Source organism: Trachinotus anak, unplaced genomic scaffold (genome assembly GCF_046630095.1).
Source record: "Trachinotus anak isolate AG129_WGS33_773 ecotype Australia unplaced genomic scaffold, CSIRO_AGI_Tana_v1 ptg000019l, whole genome shotgun sequence".
In the NCBI taxonomy this organism is placed as follows: domain Eukaryota; kingdom Metazoa; phylum Chordata; class Actinopteri; order Carangiformes; family Carangidae; genus Trachinotus; species Trachinotus anak.
In genome coordinates, this window is record NW_027273870.1 from 28,264,041 (window position 1) to 28,282,832 (window position 18,792).

The window sequence follows — 18,792 nt, forward strand, 5'->3', positions numbered from 1 at the left end:
TAGAGCTCACGGTCACGTCAAGTGTTGCAGTCATCTTGATGTTGCTTGAAAAACTATTGTAAACATACTGAGGTGAAACAATTGATCAATTAGTAAATTGACAGAAAATCAAAATAATAAGTTATCAGTTAGTGATTGATAATCAATTAAACATTTATATAATCTGTGATGGAAAAATGCTCCAAAAATTAGTTGTTTCCAGCTATATATATATATATATATATATATATATATATATATATATATATATATGACTTTATGTTCCCGTATTGTTCTCTATGATAAGTGTTAGGTGTTATTATTATTTTACAGCTCAGAGACGTGACAGGTTTTCTGTCTTTGAATGTTCAGTTGAAATACTTCAGTACAACATCAATCTCACCTTGAAAATATTCAAACCAATATTTATTTATTTTTTGTTTTTTTTTACTGAAAATGCTGAGCCAGAGGCCAGCGTCAGGGAACTGAGAAACAGAATGAGCAAAATACACCTGGGCGTCTCAACAAATAAAACTGACAGGAAGAGATCAGCCACGGCAGATATACACACTGTGGGGCAGGGCATGATGGGAAATTGAGGCATCTGGGCATAATCTGAAAAACCCCCAGTGCTTAGACACCAAATTCAAACAAACATCTAAAAAAATAATTTTATGTTCAATTAGAAAACTTCTTCATTCTTTTGCCTTCAGAGTTATCTGACTGTTCAAATCATCTTTTTGTCTTGTAAATTGATTTTTTTTTTTACTTTGGTGTATTTTTTTCATCTCCTGTGAATTTCTGTTAAATAAAGGACTTAAATCTATTGTAAAAGAGCAACAGACACCAAACATCGACCACCGGTGGCCTCCATGGAGCAGCTGCATGAAGCTCTGGGACACGTTGTGCAGATGAGATCAAGGACACCTCCCATGCTAACCAAGTTCATGAACTTGCTACAATCATAACCTGGCTCGATGACTGAAAGCAACAGTGCATTCTGGGTAATGTAATTAAAATTAAATGATTAACAGGAGAGGATGAGGCAATTATAATAATAATAATGATAATTACAACATTTTCAAATTAAACTTAGGACATCCAAAACTGGTATCTAAGATATGAATTTGAATTTGAATTTGAAACTGAGTTTGATCAGGAGGTTCAACTATAGACTTCCTGTAAACCAAGTTTTTGCTCTAGCGATGGTTTCTGGGATGTCACACCTGGTGATTTCCCTTTGAAAGCTAATGAGAAACACCTATAGTGACATCACTAATTTGGGCGTGGCCCGAAGTGCTACACATTAGCAGATGTCAGTCATGGATGTAATATAGGAGCTAGACACCGGCCACACCAGTGACTTGAATGAAAATTGCTCGACTGGTGCGTGAGCCCAAAATGTTTTCCAGCTTCCAGGTTTGTCCATGATGCACAAAAATGGCAGCAGAGATAAATTAGATGTACAAAGTTGTGCAGCCTGTAATTACTACAAGTGGATATAGAATGGATATTAAAGCAGAAAACAAATACATTGTCTACCAATGTGTGTCAACAACATATCCTCATTACCATAGTTTAAGAAAATGGGATCTGGTTGCAATTACGATTCCTGCAAAATGAATTTGCTGCTGTAGTTTGGTTGTGTAGAAAAGTAATTTTTAGGAGACGGGGTTGAAGTTGATTTGAAATGATGACTCTTAAATCAGTGAAAAAAATACTGCTCCTGTGTTGACTGAAAATGCCATCAGCAGGGCGAATACAGCAGCCTCACAGAGCACAAAATAACGACAAAATAAAGCCCCGATCAAACAAAAAGTGTCTAACACGAACACGTCAGGCTGAATGATGGGAGAGAAATTACAACTGAAACATTCAGAGGGTCAGATGTTCCACAAAGTACAACTTCAGGTGGAGGAGTTCATCAGATCTGTCAGGGTAAGTATGTGTAACAAGCACTTCCTGGAAAATAGAATAAAGTTTTGATTTAGATTTTTAAATTCAGTTTTTAATCAGTTGTTTAATTTACCTTAGCATTAGCATTAGCACGATAACAATGGAAACTTGGTTTTGTTAAACACAAAGACCACAAGAAACGTATCCTTTGTTTTATGACAAAAACATCACCCAGACTCCAACACGGCAGCGCGTCGACCGTCCGAACGCTCGGCGATAGGCCTCTGCTGCCCTGCCTCAGTGTGTATATCAACCCAGAGGGAAACTTTAATTCCAAAAATGCTCATTTTGACAGAGTGGAAGGAAAAACAAGAAAACGGCAGCAAACAACAGTTGTACAAATTGACCAGTGTATTTGTGTTTTAAAAGTCCAGTTCAGCAGGTTTCAGGAAGTTTGCAAATCGAGTTCAAAATTAACGCTGTCCCTCTGTTTCCACCGACATGTTTGCAGGCGAGAACGTCTCTGCAGTCCCTCCGAACACGAGGCTGAGTCCTCTGCATCCGCTCTTCTTGTCGACAATGTCGACCGTCCAACTGCAAACACTTTCCCTCCTTTCATTAGTCCAAATCTACAGAGAGGCAGGTCTATCCCAGTCCAGCCGGACACACAGATTTCCAGGGACTCTGATCGGCTGATGCTGGAAGACTGGCAGACCAGTACAGATCAGTCCTTCATACAGAAACCTAGGCAGAGATACAGGTTTGGAGGAAAGTTAGAGAAATGCCACATCAGGTGCTAACATGCTAACAATGACAACTGGCAGGTTAGCAAACTATTTCCTAATTAGCACCAAAGCATAACTGAGGGTAGGAATGTCCTTAGTTTTGCAGGTAGAAGAAAAGTCAGGGGATCACCTAGGTCAGCAGGACTCATTCACAGTCACATGATCAACACACAATTTCTTTAATGTGATGCTATAAACTGAAATAAAGTAGTGAAGTAAATGAAGCTATGAAGCCATATGAAGCTACCACAAAAAGACTGTTTGCTTAAACGAAATTTAATGTGTTAATATGTGAGCTCCAGAGGTCCTGGCCGGCGGATACTGGTGCATATTTCATAAAATGTTAAAACGTCCCTTTAAGCCACAGAGAGAGATCACTGCTTTCTTTGCAAAAGCTAAAAAAACAGAAAAAGCTTTAGTGTTGTTTTGAATCTAATGTAATAAAAGTTTACATTTCTTACCTTCACCAAGGTGGTTATCTTTTCACCTGTCAGTTTGTTAGTCGGTTTGTTTATTTGAAACTGAACTGATACTGAACTAATTAAATATTGGTGCAGATCCAGTTAAAGGGGCAGATCCAAGATTTTTTTTTTTTTATCACTTTGAGACGTTTTTCCAACACATTCATCAATTTCTCAGGAAATAATGTTTGGATCTTGATGTGAAAAATCAGAAATAATAATGGTGTTGACCTCTGTGACTAGGGTAGGGTTATATTTCTTTAAGTTTTTTCATGCAAGTGAAAGATGAAAGTATCAGAAAAACATTGATCTCCAGTTTATGTCTGTTCTTCAAACATGAGTTGAATTAAGCAGAAAGTCCTTTGTGAAAATTAGAAAAAAAAAGTGTAACAGCTAAAACACAGTGAGGAGAAACAAACTCACTTGAGCTGAGAAGATTTTTGCTGCTACGTCTGCGACTCGGCCTCCTGCTCTGCTCCTACCACCCTCCGGATGCTCTTGATTGACAGGTACATCTCCTCCTCTGGGTCGTAGTAATAAAACTTACTCAAGTAGGAGATCAGTGGTCTGGAAAGAGGGGAAGATAGACACAGAGAAATGAACATTTAAAGTCATTCAGATGCATCTGAGAACCATGAATGTTTTTGCCAAGACATCAGACAGATATCAAGATATTCTCCCCAGGATAATTGTGTTACTTTGCATAATTACACCAAGCTCGCTGTGTCTTCATCCTTCACTGATCTAATGTCCTGAATTTGTCCAGATCAAATAGAACAAGACAACTCAAAATGCTAAAGAGTAAAAAAAAAGTATGGTTAATTGTGAGCAGAGAACCTGAATGTTTGAACCCACACATAGCATGACTGTTGCCTTTTTGAGGTCTCTTTAAGATGTCTTTAAAGTTTGGATGAAACCTTGGAAAACAAGGGTTCAGTTTTGTTTTTCTAAATGATTGTCATGCTTTACAGCTTTTGTCTCGGTTTACGACAGGTGCACATTTCAGCAGATGGATATTAAAAAGATCATAGGACTGAAAGGAGGTGAGTACCTGGGCAGTGGAAGCTCCTGGATGTGGTCGATGCGGACTATTTGTCGGATGCAGAAGCGACAGAGGTGTTGTAGTGACTTCACGTTGCTGAAGCGAGATACAGGATACAGCAGCTGAACTGGGGTGGGAGGAAGCCCTGAAACACACACACACACACACACACACACACACACAGACAGAGGTATGTGTTAGTGCTCTTGGTCTTGTTAAGCATCATCTCCTGTCAAAGAGTTTTTCTCTAAAAATGCCACTAAAAGACCAAAACAAACAATGAAAGAGTCTCTCAATACTTTGAGAAATTAATATGCAATAAAGTTCTCAAAACTGCAGTACTGTGGGTAATTAGACGGACAGGAAATACATGGGCTGTATGTCCTCAACATTCAAAAATACTGTATGACATAGATGCTTCACCACAACGCCGTCATACTTCCTGTATGTCGAGGTAAAAACACTCACATATTTAGGTGCATTCTCACAATCATAAACCATTCACAGGCCGAACGCAGACATACAGACAGTCAGATATATTCCTCTTCTCCTCCATCTCTCAGGCACTTCTCACTAAGTGGCAGCTCACATCCATTTTTGATCGGCTCGGGCTGCATGTGGATATTTGACCTATATTTTACCTGGGACTCTGGAGCGGAGGAAGTAGAGGAATTTGCCGTTCTTGGAGTGCATGATGGCTCGCTCGATGAACTCCACCACCGAGTGGCAGCGGTCCTCAAACTTGGGGTGGCACCACAAGCTGAACGTCCCTGGAGGCAGAAAGAATGTTTTTCTTTATGTATCACAAGTAGCATTTTATCATCTATAAATCATTCCCACATTAATTATGAAACATCTGTATCATGAAAGTAAAAAAGACACATCCGCCTCTGCATTTTCGCTGGTTTTTGCTTGAGTTTCTGTTTGAGCAGGACATTTAGAGTCAAGTCCACAAGTTCCCCCTGTTGTAAAAAATGTTGCTGCTGCTCTACTCTTGAACACATGACTTAAATGAATGGTTTTAATTCTGATTGGCTGAGCAGTGGAAAAAAGAGATGGATGGTGTGCAAAAGCAGAGTTGCACAAAAAAGACACTTTATTGGTTGGTTATTTCCACTGACTTCAAGTTTAAGCATCAAGTCATGACTTTAACTTCCTGGAAAATGTTTACCACTGGGAACACATGCATGCATCTTTAATGTTGATGTCTCACATGTAGGCATAGATAATGATTAACTTCTTCTTTCCAGGCCTGGATTTCCAGTTTATGATTTTTCCTGTCAGTAAATAACAAAATTGAGAGAATTCTTATCAAAATTTCTGTTTATGTTACAGTGTGTGTTTATGTAAAAAACCAAAACATATGATATTGGTATCAGCTTCAAAAATCCACAACTGGTTTGGCTATTGAAACTTACGTTTCATTACATTACAGTCATTATCTATTACATAAATGAATAAAATATCCCATTTCATGACATCTTTCTACTGTCGCCATCTTGGCAGTGCCTGACTCCGCCCACCTCCCGGCTAATCCAAAAATTAGCAAAGTGGTGGGGCATGTGTGGAGCTGAGACTTCGGTGTAGGCAAGTGTACGTTCACCCAGCTGTCACTCAAAGCGGCCACGTCCTCAATTATGCATATGTTTAATCCTTAATAAAGTGGGTGAGTTATATAAGAATTCAACCCTTTTCTGTACCAGGCTGTAAACATGTTTATTTCTGCTGTAAAGTTGGACATTTGAACATGGGAGTCACTGGGGACTGACTCACTGTTGGAGCCAGACTCTAGTGGTCATTAGAGGAACTGTAGCTCTGTTGGCTTCATTTCTCAGCCCTGGAGGTTGGTATCAAATTTGAGACTTCGTTTTTGTTTTGTTGTTTTTGCTTTTGAGGCTCAAGTCAAGTTTACATATGTAGCTGGGTTTCGGGTAAGAACATTCTCAGAGGGGTCCTTATATTTGTGACTTAAGTCAGCCCGGGCTACAGCTCTCTGGTCTGCTGTTGTACACACACACACACACACACACACACACAAACACACACACACACACACACACACACACACACACACACACACACAAAAAGCCACTTTAATAACAGATACAAAAGCTTGTTAAAATGGGCGTCTTAAAATGAGCCGAACGGCCGACTGACTGACACGGTGCTAAAAACTGACTAAGAAGAAGAATTCAGAATAAAAACCACTAATTTGGACAGAAAGCCCACTATCTGCAACCAGCTGCTCTGTGATTACACACACACACACAGTGAATAGATACATCTGAATGTGTTGTTGTTGTGTGTGAGTTGACTTCCTGTTGACCGCTCAGTGGTTGTTTATCTCAAAGCCTCTCTGCTCTCGATTCATGTCAGGCCACAATGCGTTCATGCAGACATGATCGCGTTGATGTGAATGTGTTGTGTCAGTCGGGGCTGCACATCTGAATAATGAATGTGTTTCCAGGCATGACTCTATAGCTTTATGATGGTGACTCATTAATGTAGAGCCCCATTTGTGTGTGTGTGTGTGTGTGTCTGCCCAGTCACACATGTATCTTTCATGAGTCACCTTGTTAGTTTGTCACACATGTGGCGTGTGTACTAATACACATGAGGTGTTATGGGAGTTATTCATGCTTCAGTACTGTACTGTGACCTTATTGGATCACTATAAGGACGTTTTCGTTTGATTCCTTATTTATTTATGCTCTTTTGGTCCCTTGTGTATCCTGACTTTTTTTTTTTGTTTAATGTGCACTCTTTTTTTCTTTATCCTGTTGTTATGCTCTAATTGTCAGGTCAGTGTAATTTGTGAATTGTACTGTTGAAAATGATGTGACAAATATAACTGTTATATATTGTTACGATAGAAATATATAATATTCTTGTGTAAAATAGAGGTGCACTTTGGAGAGAAGCCTATTTTGAACCCTGACACCTTTAAAAACAGTGTAAACTCTGGAAGTTGTCCCTTTTTCCTCTGAGTTGTTGCAGGATAAAATAATCTGAATATTGCCTCAGTATTTATTCAGGATCAAAAGTTTCAGATGGATTCAGACTGAAGAAGAAACGTATTTTTGCCTCATTTAGCGATTGTACAGATGTGAGTGTAGCCGTTAGCCTGCTTCATTAATGCCTCTGATACTTTAAGCACATTTTCCTATAAATGCCTTTAAGTGACACTTTAAATGCAGGACTTTTACTAACAGAGGATTATTTTTATATTGCAGTATTTCTACTTCAGTTGAAACATTTTCAACTCTTGCGGATGCATCTTCACCTCAATAGAGCAAATTTACATCCGCTTATGCTTCTCCATTGGTTCAGTATCAGGTATTACCTCTAGTTGATTTGTTGACTTGTGATAAAATGATGAAAATGATTTTATTAGGTCTTCCTAAATCAAGAGAACCAATTAGTCATTGCTCATTGCTGGAGATTTACAGCACTACAACATTCATGTACATGATTTGTTGTTCAGTGAGCACTAGATTCTGCTCATTTGCTGAGAAACCATTTCCCATATTTTTCAGTTACAGTAAATAATCTAAACAGTTTTCCAAAGAAATCCTTTGTCCATTAGTTGACTCAAAACAGTCCTGGAGAATCTCTTGGTCTACTCACTACATGTACGGTCGTATAGGGTTAGCTTGCATGTTTGCATGAATGTCTTCTGTGACTCATCATTGTAACGTGTCTTTATACATGTGGTGTGTGTCCATATTGCATGCCTGAGGTGTTGGTTGACCAGCATACGGATGCACATGTTTCTGTGGGCATTATGTGCATGTTTGTGTGGGCATGTATGTGTGTATATTTTTGTGGCTATGCATTGTGAGGACCAGTTTTAGACCTTCAGAGTGAGGACATTTTGGCTGGTCCCCACTTTGTGACGAACCTTCCAAGGGCTGTTCAGTGTTAGAATCAGGTTCAGGTGAGGGTATGGGGCTGGTGATGCATGATGTCAATGAGTGTCTTCACAAAGACAGACACACAAACGTACGTGTGTGTGTGTGTGTGAGTGTGAGAGAGAGAGAGAGAGAGAGAGAGAGAAAGAGAGAGGGAGATTGCTGAGAGCATGCATTATGCTTGCATAGTTGCACATATATGCAAGATATGCATGTTGAGTTGTGTGTGTGGATGTTTGTTTGTGTAACTTTATGAGGACTTAGTGAGTTTTATATTAATAGTGAGGACTGAGGACCTTTGTGTATGTCACACCCCTCTGGCTCTGGACTCCACAGTGTCTATATGTCCACAAACACATAATGAAAAAAAAAAGACTTTAATATTTAGGTTTTTAAGATTTGTAGTGTTGTGTGTAGCAAAGGAGAGCACATAATATGTTCATATAACACATGTTAACACATCTTTGCGTTAAACTTCTTGACACGGTGGTGATGTGAAATTTAACACAACAACACAGACTAACACAGTTTGTGTTAGTTTTAAAACATCTGTTCAAAGAGTGTCCGTCATATCACGTACATCTGCTGTTCAGTCGCTCTCTGTATCCATGGCAGCTTGAAAATATCAGGGATTTTAATATTAAGGTCTAGGGATGTATTATGTCATTGAGGGACCTTGTGTGTGTGTGTGTGTGTGTGTTTTAAACCAGGACATTTCCTCATTAGGGTTGGGATCAAGCATTTAGCTGTGATGAATAAGGCTATGGTTGGGGGCCAGGGAATGCATTATGACAATCAGGGTCCCCACAAGTACAGAGAGACAAATGTGTGTGTGTGTGTGTGTGTGTGTGTGTGTGTGTGTGTGTCTCACCTCGGTAGTGCTCCATGCGTGTGTGGTGCGTGACCCCCTGCGACCTGAAGCTGAGGCTCAGGATGTATCGAGGGTCCGAACTGTCTCGGACTAGGAAGGATCCGTCAGGTTTCCCCTTCAGTTTCATCTCTGCGTCCTCCCAGTTCATCGGCCCCCAGTACCAACCACACTGCAGGCAGAGACACCAACAACACGTTCACAGAGAGAAGCAGCCTCACTGCTCCTGCCCTCACCTTCTCTTTGAACCTGCAGAAACTTCTATCAACACCTTCTGTCAACACAGACGTCAAGACAAACCACAGACTCTAAAAGTTGATAGAAAGCATATTTTCTCAATAGTTGGTAAATAACCTACACCTCTAATGTAAAGAGTAAATATAATTTCGTAACCAGTTGCTAGAAAAGATTCATATGTTTAAACTCATGACACCAAACCATCATAGCAATTTTTTCCATTCATGCCAAGTTCCTTCTAAACAGAGGGCACAGAATTATATTTATGAATTTGGTTGGAACCGAAACGGAAGATGAACATTTTACAATCTAATCTACCTTTAATGCACAACACTTAAAAGTCCAATATTATTAGATGTCCATGTGTCTTTTGTGAAAGTATCAAAGCCTCAGTCCACAGAGAAATGCACACAGCCTGTATTCAGAACCTGAGCCTTAAAACCAGCCGTCAGGACTTCTGGAACTTTGTGATGTCACAACAAAGCAGCCACTGCTCTCGGGCCACGCCCCAAGCCCCGCCCACCTGGACCCACCATCAAACCTTAGAATCATTTCAGAATCTGAAATTTGAGCTCATGGTCTTGTCGAGGGAACATTTGTCAAATATTATTATTATTATCATTTTAAATTTTAGGACCATAATTATTTAAGTTTTGTATTGTGCTCATCTATTTCTAAATACAGTCTGTTTTATTTAAAGTAATTATTTAAAGAGAAAACCTGGCTCAAGGTATTAAAAAAAAGACTTAATGATTAATCAGTTACAAAAATTTACAATTAATTTTCTGTCAGCCAACTAACTGATTAATTCAGCTATGAAGTGCTGAATGGTTTCTGGGTGCCTAAGGAAATAAGGAAGTGATGGTCAGTACTGGCCCAACAACTATTTCTCATTCTTCTGAGGGTCTAAAGTTCTACTTAGTGATATTTGTGATAATATTTGTGACTGTTTTCATCAGTGTTCTGTGTGTGGCTGAACTGTTTGGTTGTGATATTGTATACTGTTCATGTAATTTGTTCTCAGGTCTCTCCTGTCTGTCTTACCTTCTCCAGCTCTCGCAGACTGGCGGTAAAGTTGCTGGCCTCAGACCGCCGCAGGGCACACAGCATGGGGGGTGGAGCCTGTCTGATGGGGGGCAGTGCATCAGCCGGCGATGGGGTTGAATGAGGAAGAGCCCGGAGGAAGGCGTCTAAAAAAACAAATTTAAAGGTCCTATATGAAGCATTTTTAGCACAACATGCTATTTTCATGTAATCAACATCCATTTAGTTCATTCAAATAAGAGTGTGGAGGAGACGACTGGTCAAGCTCCCACCCCGCCATCCCAGCCCCGTTACGTGTCTTACCATTGAGGCTGAGACTGTGCTGGATGGTGGCATGGGAGGGAGGAGGAGGAGGAGGGAGAGGCAGGGGGAGGGACTGCAGGGAGGCGCCCATAACACTCACTAGGAAAGGCCCAGGCTGAGGCCCAGCTATGTCATCTGGAGGAAGGACAATAAGGAAAGGAGAGAGTGAGGAGGGGAGGGAAGGAAAGGAACGGAGGGAGGAAAGGGTGAGGAAAAAGAAAACCAAGTGTCAAGAAGGGGAATAAACAGTAAGGTAAGTAAAGAAGAAAGAAAAGATAAAGGAAGCAAGGACAGAAGGTAGGTAGGAAGGAAAATATAATTTTTCAACACCATCAGACTCAGTCCACCAAATTAAAAACCTCTTTCTGACTTCTAACAAGCATTGTGTGTTTATCCAAAGCCTGTATATATATTATTATTATTCCTATATATTACTCCTCTGAGCCATAGAGCGCCATTGTTTCCAAAAACTATTAAAACACATTAATGAGTCTCACTGTTACACTGGGTGACATGTTCATTCATCTCCGTGAACACACACACACACACACACTGTAGTTTCACTGTAGTTTGACTCAGTTCCACACACGCTGTCCCGCTGCCCCAAATACTCACTGGAGCACCAAACGTGGATTAATCCGCCACTGAAAATAGTCCCCAAAAATTTACTATTTCCTCTTGTTTAAGTGACATTTGCTAAAAACTGCAGTGTCCTGCTCTTTTATGAAATTACTGAGCCTTAAAAAAAAATAAAACCATATGTTTGTGACTTCAGTAGGAGCCAATTGGTTTGAAAAAGAAAACACTGAGAAATTAACTAAGAAATTGTTAAATCAAACCAGGGGGTGCTTAGGTTGTCTGCATATGTGGGTCAGAAAATATCAACAGCTTGAAGCAAAAAAAAAAAAGAAAAAAAAGAAAATGCACTTGAAAGGTCAGAGAATGGCCTTAAAATTAGAAATGAGGGGGAGAAGAAAATACTAAAATACTAAAAAATAATAAATATAAGAATATCATTTTTACAAGTCAAATTGTTTACAGTTTATCTTTAGTATTTATGCATCAGTCTCCTATATTAGGAATCTCATATTGAATGATTGATCCTGGTGTGGTTTGTTGACAAAATCTTAATATTCAGCTTGAAGCTGTATGAACTGCCTCAGTTAGTATTGTGAGTGAAACAGCTGCATAGAGGTAAAAATAGACAAATAAGTCCCTAAAAGTCCAAACAAGAACATAAAATGTTTTTTCCCCTGGTACAGATTGTTTTTCTGTGGAGGGAGGAACAGACTCCTTTTGCCATCTTAGCATCGACTGAGTCATCGCATCCAGATTTCAAATTAAATCTGTAGTTTGCTGCTGACCTTTCAAAGCTTCTCCAATCAGATTACAGCAGATTACAGAAACTTGTCTGTGTCTGAGTTTCCAGAAATGTAACGACAGAAAACAAAATTGACAAATAAGTATTTGACCAAGATAGAAATATTAAGAGAAACTGCCAGAGCTTCGTTTTCATCCAAACTTAGACAAGCTAAAGTAAAGCCTGTAACCACGGGTTTAGAAAGGACGATTTGGTTTCATCTGCCTTCATCATTTAATATATTATATAATTTTGTGTGTGTGTGGATGAGCAAGAGGAGGAAACAGAAGAAAAGACAAAGAGGAAGGATAAAAAAGTACCTAACAGACTGAGACTCCGGCGTGGAGGAGGGGGAGGTGTGGGAGGGTGTGGTGTGTTCGCCCCTCGCCGTGAAATATCCACATCCACCAGAGAAACAGTCTCACCTGGAGCCAGAGAACAGGCAGATGAGTAAAAAGGCAAAGCAAGTTAATTTATACAGAACATGAGGTCATTCAGAGGCAGGGAAATACATTAAAATAGAACATTGAGATGACATTGAAATAGCATTTAACAACAAATTTGAAAAAAATCAATAATAATAATAATAAATAAAAAATATAAAATTTGTCATATCAAGATTGTATAAAATCGGCGAAGTGCTGCAGTGATAAAAGACATTAAAAACAAACAAATGAAAACATGGGACAACATCAAAAACATGTTAAGTTGCAGCAAATAGTGATGTTTTAAGGCCTGATTTAAATGAGCTGAAAGTTTGAGCAGATCTCAGGTGTTCAGGAAGCTCGTTCCACAGGTGAGGAGCAAAGAAACTAAAAGCTGCTTCACCTTGTTTGGTTCTGATTGTGGGAACCTGTCCCACATGACCTGAGGGGTCTGGATGCTTCTTATTGTACAAGTAGATGAGCGATAAGAAAGGAAAGGAAAGGAAAGGAAAGAAAAGTGAAAGGAGAAAGCGACATTAAGATGCAGATAGTAGCTATAAGAAAAAGTGGAAAAGGACCCTGGTTTGTGTGTCTGTGATTTCCGTGTTGTTTTTCCTGTGCTGCAGAGCGCCATTAAAGCTGCACCAGGCAGGATGTTTATGGAAAATTACACCCGGCTAATCAGCCTAAATCACTGCAATAAAGAAGAACATCCCATCCCAGCTAATTGAGATGCTGCAGATTCACTGTTTACCAAAGTGAAATTCTGCAGTTGGGGTCGGTTACTGCCAGGGAAAGAGACAAAATCAAAATCCCCAACGTCTCCTCAACAGCAGAGAAAACTGGACTCAGCCATATTGAGCTCTCGGCCTCTATCATCTCTCTAGCTTCCCTTGTTGATTGTGAAACATCACAGACCAGCTGGGTTGGTAAACACGAGTGCGATGTGTGCAGGACTTCTGGGTTTTGAAGTCCCCAGAATTTCAAATAACTCGCCCTCGCCCCGATGGGACCACCAATGCAAATCACCAATCGCCTGGTGCAGCTTTAATGTTTCTGTCTAATTGGTGGTTAGCGCTGTGCAGAGCATGTGTTCATTAAACTCTAAGAACTACGAAAAATCAAGTAAATGTAGCAAAACCGAAGTCTACTTGCAATGTGGGACACCAGAGTGTACTTCTGAGCCCTGTGGAGGTGTTGTGGGCTCATTCTCATAAAGTCAGCTAAATATTTTTTGCCAACTGAGTTACAGGCCTCCTCACCATCCTCGCTGTACCCACAGGCCTTTGGTGCTAAATCCGGTCTCATCTTGTCTGGTGCACCAGTTACAGAGTCTGACTGGTGAGAACAGTTTAAGGTTGTTTTCACAGCTGAAATCCTGCCTGTGTTTGTCAGCTTTTATCTTTACACATTTAACAGAATAGTTTGACATTTTTAGAAATGTGCTTTTTTGCCTTAAGATTCACAACTTTATTTTTCTTGTTTATTGTATGGATTGTATGGAAACAAACGAGAGGCAACATGTTTATTAGTGAACTTAATAGGTGCAGGTAGGTGGAGAAAGAGGCTAGTAGGCTAGGTTCCCTTTATTTCCAGTCTTCGTGCTAAGCTAATCATCTCCTGGCTCCAGCTTCATATTTACCATAGTCATGTGACCGTGGTGTAGTTGGTTTATAGCCTAACATGAGCTTTTTACTTCTGCTGATTGTATTTAGGCTTCAAACGGATAAAAAAAAATCTGACTGGCTTTTTGTCGAGGGAACCAGGGTGATGCTAAGATCATCCCTGCAGCACTCTATATGTTTTCTATTTAAACTTTTAAGCTGCAAAGTAACTATAGTTAGATAAATACAGCAGAGTAAAAAGGACAGTATTTCCCTCTGAATGTGGTAGAGCAGAGGTAAAATGTAAAGAAGAATCACATGGAAATAGTCAGTCCATTAAAACTGTCCTTCTTTATTTCTTCCAACCACAACACAGTGTTGTAAAGAGTCAATACTATACCATTATATAACTTTGGAATATAGAGCAATAGGGATTAGATTGACCTTTAATACACCTGTGAAGTTACTGTAGCTCAGTTGACCAACCCTGTGCTCAGGTATAAACATAAACATGATCAAATCGACATAATCAACAGCTACTTTGATAACTGATTAATCCAAACTGATTAAGTTTAATTTTAATATATCTGGGCTGAAGACATCTCATTGGAGGTTTTGGAAACTGTGATGGACATTTTTTCACAGTTTTTCTGACATTTTATAGCTCAAACTATTCAGATTAGTTCAGGAAATGATTTGCAAATTGATGAAAACAATCTTTAGTTGCAGCCTTGCTGGGGAGTTTCAGTGTCCTGTGGTTTCAGTGAAGTTTCAGGAGGCTTCTTTTGACCCAGGAAAGACAGATTTACAGCGGGAACCAGAGCAGTAAAGCAGGTCTTACCAGTGAAAGCAGAGAGGGAGGCAGAGAGGGAGGCAGGGGAGAAGGCACTGTGGGCCCTGGTCAGTCTGGGCTGGTTGTGGCTGCAGGACAGAAACCAAAACAGATAGAAGAAGAAGAAGAAGATGTGAGGAGAGTTAGAGTGCAGAGTGCAGAGGAGAAGTGTTAGCAGCTGCAGAGGTTCAGAAAATTAGCTTTTCAGTATGAGTGTGTGTGTCTGCAGTTTTGGGTCCTGCAGCTTTCTTTTTTACTTTTTCTGTTTGATGCTCATAGCTCTGGCAGTCAATACGTTTGAAGCGATGTTTTTTTAATCATAGCCTTCCCTCAGCGTGCTGCCGTGAATAATGACTAAGCAGTGAGGAGGATAGAAGGTGACAAGCCACAAAGGTTTGAAAAATCCCAGCGTCTAATAACAAGCAGCAGCCAGAAGTTCTGGGACGTCTGAGAGAAAGCCAGCAAGGTGGCAGCTGACGGAGCTAATTCAAGCCATTAGACAACAATGACTGACACGTGTGTAAAGAATTAATTGTCTGTGGCAGAGTGGCAGTCATTTGGAAAGAAATCAACATGTCTGGACTCTGAATGAGACACATCAGGGCACAAAACAGTGACTGGATTCACAATGTGTTGCTTATGGTTTTACTGCACATCAGATCTCTCTCTCTCTTTTTGCAGCGTCCTCACGGCACAGATTAATAATTCTTTAGAAGATGGACCATTTCACTTTTCCATGCTTAAACTTCCTGACCTATATCTTGAAAATCATAACTTTATTTATAACTTCAAAACATGTGTTGGTGTCCTGTTAGTTGAATCTGGGGTAAAAATACAATCAAAACAGGTAGGTTATGTGGTAGGAAAGTCATGAAGAGGCGCTTCAAAGCAGAAATATTTCATTTTAACTCATCAGACTTCCAGCTGTTCTTCACTGAAGGGCCATATTTTGCTCAGTGATGTATTAACAGTTCAGATCTTGGCCTTGAATTGTTGCCTGGGATGATTTTCCATGTGTCATTCATGCGAAATGTGTTTAATCTCCTCTCAGTGACAATGAGAAATGAGAAGATCATTATTATTATTATTATTATTATTATTATTATTATAGGGCCGTGTGTGGCTGCTCACCTGTCTGCGTCCTGCTCAGCACCAGCAGCGCTCGCCATGTCCACCAGACTCCCGCCAGAAGACACTGAGGGCCTCTTGTCCAGGAGGTGATTGGAGCCGCTGCAGCTTTTAGTCCGGAACAGTTTGCTCAGGCGGATCTTTAACGAGCCCTTTTTGGACTTCCCCGGAACTTTGAGCGTCTTTTCGGCGCCTGCCGCCCGGCCCGTGGGAGTGCGCGGAGCGCTGGCGCACCGCTCCGGCCGCCTCCTGGGTGTCGACGCCAGGCTCGGATTCGGGCTTGTGGCCCACGGTGAGCTCTGTACCGGTGTAGGTGACGGTGACATGGTTGGAGCCTGGGCGACAGCCTCTGAATCCCCAGAGCCTACCTGCGACAGCCGGCGGGATGAGCCCCCGTGGAGGCTGCACACCTGCGCGCCAAGATGCGCCGCCGCCGCCGCCGCCGCTGCCTGGGTCGCCGCTGGGGACATCCCCTCCACCTGCCTCCTCAGCTCCGCTTGGAAACTGCTGATGGAGAAAGCTCCGGACATTTTCTGAACTATTTCCTTTTTCCTGTTGAGTAAAAACTCGCGGCGTCCGTTCTCATCATCCGTCTCATCCTCCGTGCACTCCTCCATGCCCAGGCCGGCTACATCCCCGCTCCCCAGCCCCTCCAGAACCAACAAAGCGTCGCTGGTCTCTGTGGGGTCGTCCCCGGGTTCCACTCCCCCTCCTACCGGCCCGTGTGCACCCTGACACGAACACTGCGGGAGCTCCCCTGCTTTGAACAGCATCTTGGGCACGGCACCGACCCCCAGCTCCCCGAACCGCCGGGCCAGCTCAAACACGGCTCCCTCTCTGTCCCTGGTGGCGCAGCCCCATTTAGAGTCAATCACGGCGAGAGGGTTGGATCTCTCTGACAACAAGGGCCACTCGGGCGGGGTAGTCATGAGTCGATGCCGGCGGCACAGCTCCGCTGCGCCTTGCATCTCTGCAGACACCGAAACCGGAGGATGCGCTCCCCACGTCCGGTCCAGCAGGTTCTGCTGCTGCTGCTGAACGTCTCCGGGGCTCAGGGTGTTGTTGTTGACCATCGGGCCGGAGCAGCCAGACCCCGGGCTCTGGTCCAAACCCAGGGCATCCCTCGGCTGATTCCGACGGTCTAATTCTAAAATCCCTTCTCCGTTCCGCATTATATTGGAGAAGACCAGCAGCTGAGGCCGTAGGCCAGGGCTGGGGGCGAAGTCAAAGCCCTGGGCCTCCATGGGGCTCTGCGGCGGAGGAGGCGCGGACAGCGGGGCTCGGCTCTCCGTGCCCCCGGTGTCAGGTGCGGCCGTGCCCTCGCCGCTCGGCTGGGCTTTGTTCAGGCGGCTGCTGGGATGCTCGAGGCCCGCCGTCGGATCTCGGCTTATATCCAACCCCGCTTTGACGCCGCTGTGAGCCAGGACCTCCTTCCCCAGCCCGGCCACCACTCCTCCCGGCGGCAGATTGCCGTTTTCTGCGTCCAAGCGGTCATCCTCGGCCGCGGAAACCAGGCGCATCAACACGAAATCGGGCGACATATCTTGCGCGTTGTTCATAATTATTCCTCAGGATCGCGAAATGAGAACTATCAGGATCTGCTCCTCACATCGCTAACCGCGGAGATCTCTTCCCTATAATAAAGAAAGGGCCAACCCGCTGCTGCCTCCCATAAACAGGCTATGAGCGAAAATGCCAAAAAATATATCAGGCGATTTTTTCATCCTCCTCCCTTAAGACAGGACAGCATCCATCCGTCAGATATCGGGGAAATGAGTGCAGTGTGCTCCCGGCAGCAGGCGGACCCCTGGGTCAGACATGCGGGCTGATCCGAGCAGAATAAAAGCCAGTGGAGTCTCCGGTCAGTGACCACAGTCTGCCTCTGTTCCCAGCCAGGCCCCACCCGCTCCTCCTCCGCGCAGCCCATAATACCACTTTATGAGCACCGATGATGAGAACTGGTGTAAATGAGTCTGTGGCATTTTAATATCACAGGGTTACCTGATTCACCCTCACAGCTGAACAGCTGATTTCTGTTTTCGTTCCTTTTAAGGGGACAAAGGTAAAAAACAAACAGCAAAAATCACCCGAAGCAAAACACAGTTCTCTTCTTTCAATATGAATCTATATTCATTCATAAATCAGTGGCCAGCAGTGTTTCTGTGGTGCTCCACTGCACTTTTATTTGCTGTATTCATGTATTTATTCAGGCTAATCTCCATCTGCAATGTTGTAGTTGTAGCAGTTTTACATTTGTTAGAAAATAAATGTCAATGGAAAGTTCAAAATCACACACTGTAGAATCTGAAATATGAAAACATTGATTTTCTCAGTGTTTTCAAAAAGAAACACACTGCATCTATTAATAATAATCATCTTTCTTTACACAGCAATTTTGAAAAACAAGTTTACAAAGTGATTAACGGACAAAACAAGGAGAAAATTAACATTTATATGGCAAATAACAAGAGACAATATGTAAATAAAATCAGTTAATAAACCAGACCAGACTAGCTAAACTAACAGTCAATGTAAAACTAATTAAAAGACAGTCAACAACAAAGAGTGGAGGGAGAGAGAAGGACAAGGCCTGTCTGTGTCTTAAAAACAACAAGTTTAAAATCAATGCTGAAGGTCGCAGATAGCCAGTTCAAGGAGGCCAAAACAGGAGAAATATAATCAGATTTTCTAATTCCTGTGAGAATCCTGCAGCAGGATTTTGTACAAGCTGGAGCCCATCAATTACTTTCTGGGGCAGGCCAGTGAAGGAGAAGTCAGAACAGCTGTAAACAAAGGCATGAATAAGGGTTTTGTGTCCTGAAATGAAAGAACAGATCTGATCCTAGCAGCTGACAGATGACTGTTTTTGTTAAATGAGTAGAAAAGTTTAGGTGAGACTCAAGAATCACCCCCTAGA

General features: G+C 42.0%; 1 protein-coding gene across 2 annotated transcripts; it reads right to left on the reverse strand.

Annotated features, from left to right (window-relative positions):
• Positions 1-400: 400 nt before the first annotated feature.
• socs7 (suppressor of cytokine signaling 7) lies at positions 401-17,793 on the reverse strand. 2 transcript variants are annotated; one of them, XM_071505179.1, is made up of 10 exons: positions 15,879-17,792; positions 14,757-14,836; positions 12,207-12,311; positions 10,527-10,661; positions 10,224-10,369; positions 8,946-9,114; positions 4,805-4,933; positions 4,173-4,308; positions 3,545-3,688; positions 401-2,619 (listed from the first exon to the last, which is right to left on the reverse strand). In XM_071505179.1, the coding sequence occupies exons 1-9, from the start codon at positions 17,432-17,434 to the stop codon at positions 3,568-3,570; spliced, it is 2,577 nt and encodes an 858-aa protein (XP_071361280.1). In that variant the 5' UTR covers positions 17,435-17,792; the 3' UTR covers positions 401-2,619; positions 3,545-3,567. The 2 variants fall into 2 exon arrangements, with proteins under 2 accessions (XP_071361280.1, XP_071361281.1); XM_071505180.1 differs by lacking the exon at positions 10,527-10,661 and having other exon boundaries at positions 15,879-17,793.
• Between the last annotated feature and the right edge of the window lie 999 nt (positions 17,794-18,792).

Coding starts and splice junctions, on each gene's coding strand:
- socs7 (XM_071505179.1), bottom strand. CDS start 17,434: ATGAACAACGCGCAAGATATGTCGCCCGATTTCGTGTTGATGCGCCTG. Junction 10,662..12,206: donor CCGGAGTCTCAGTCTGTTAG/GTACTTTTTTAT, acceptor TCCTTCCTCCAG/ATGACATAGCTGGGCCTCAG. Junction 9,115..10,223: donor GTCTGCGAGAGCTGGAGAAG/GTAAGACAGACA, acceptor CTCTGCCTGCAG/TGTGGTTGGTACTGGGGGCC.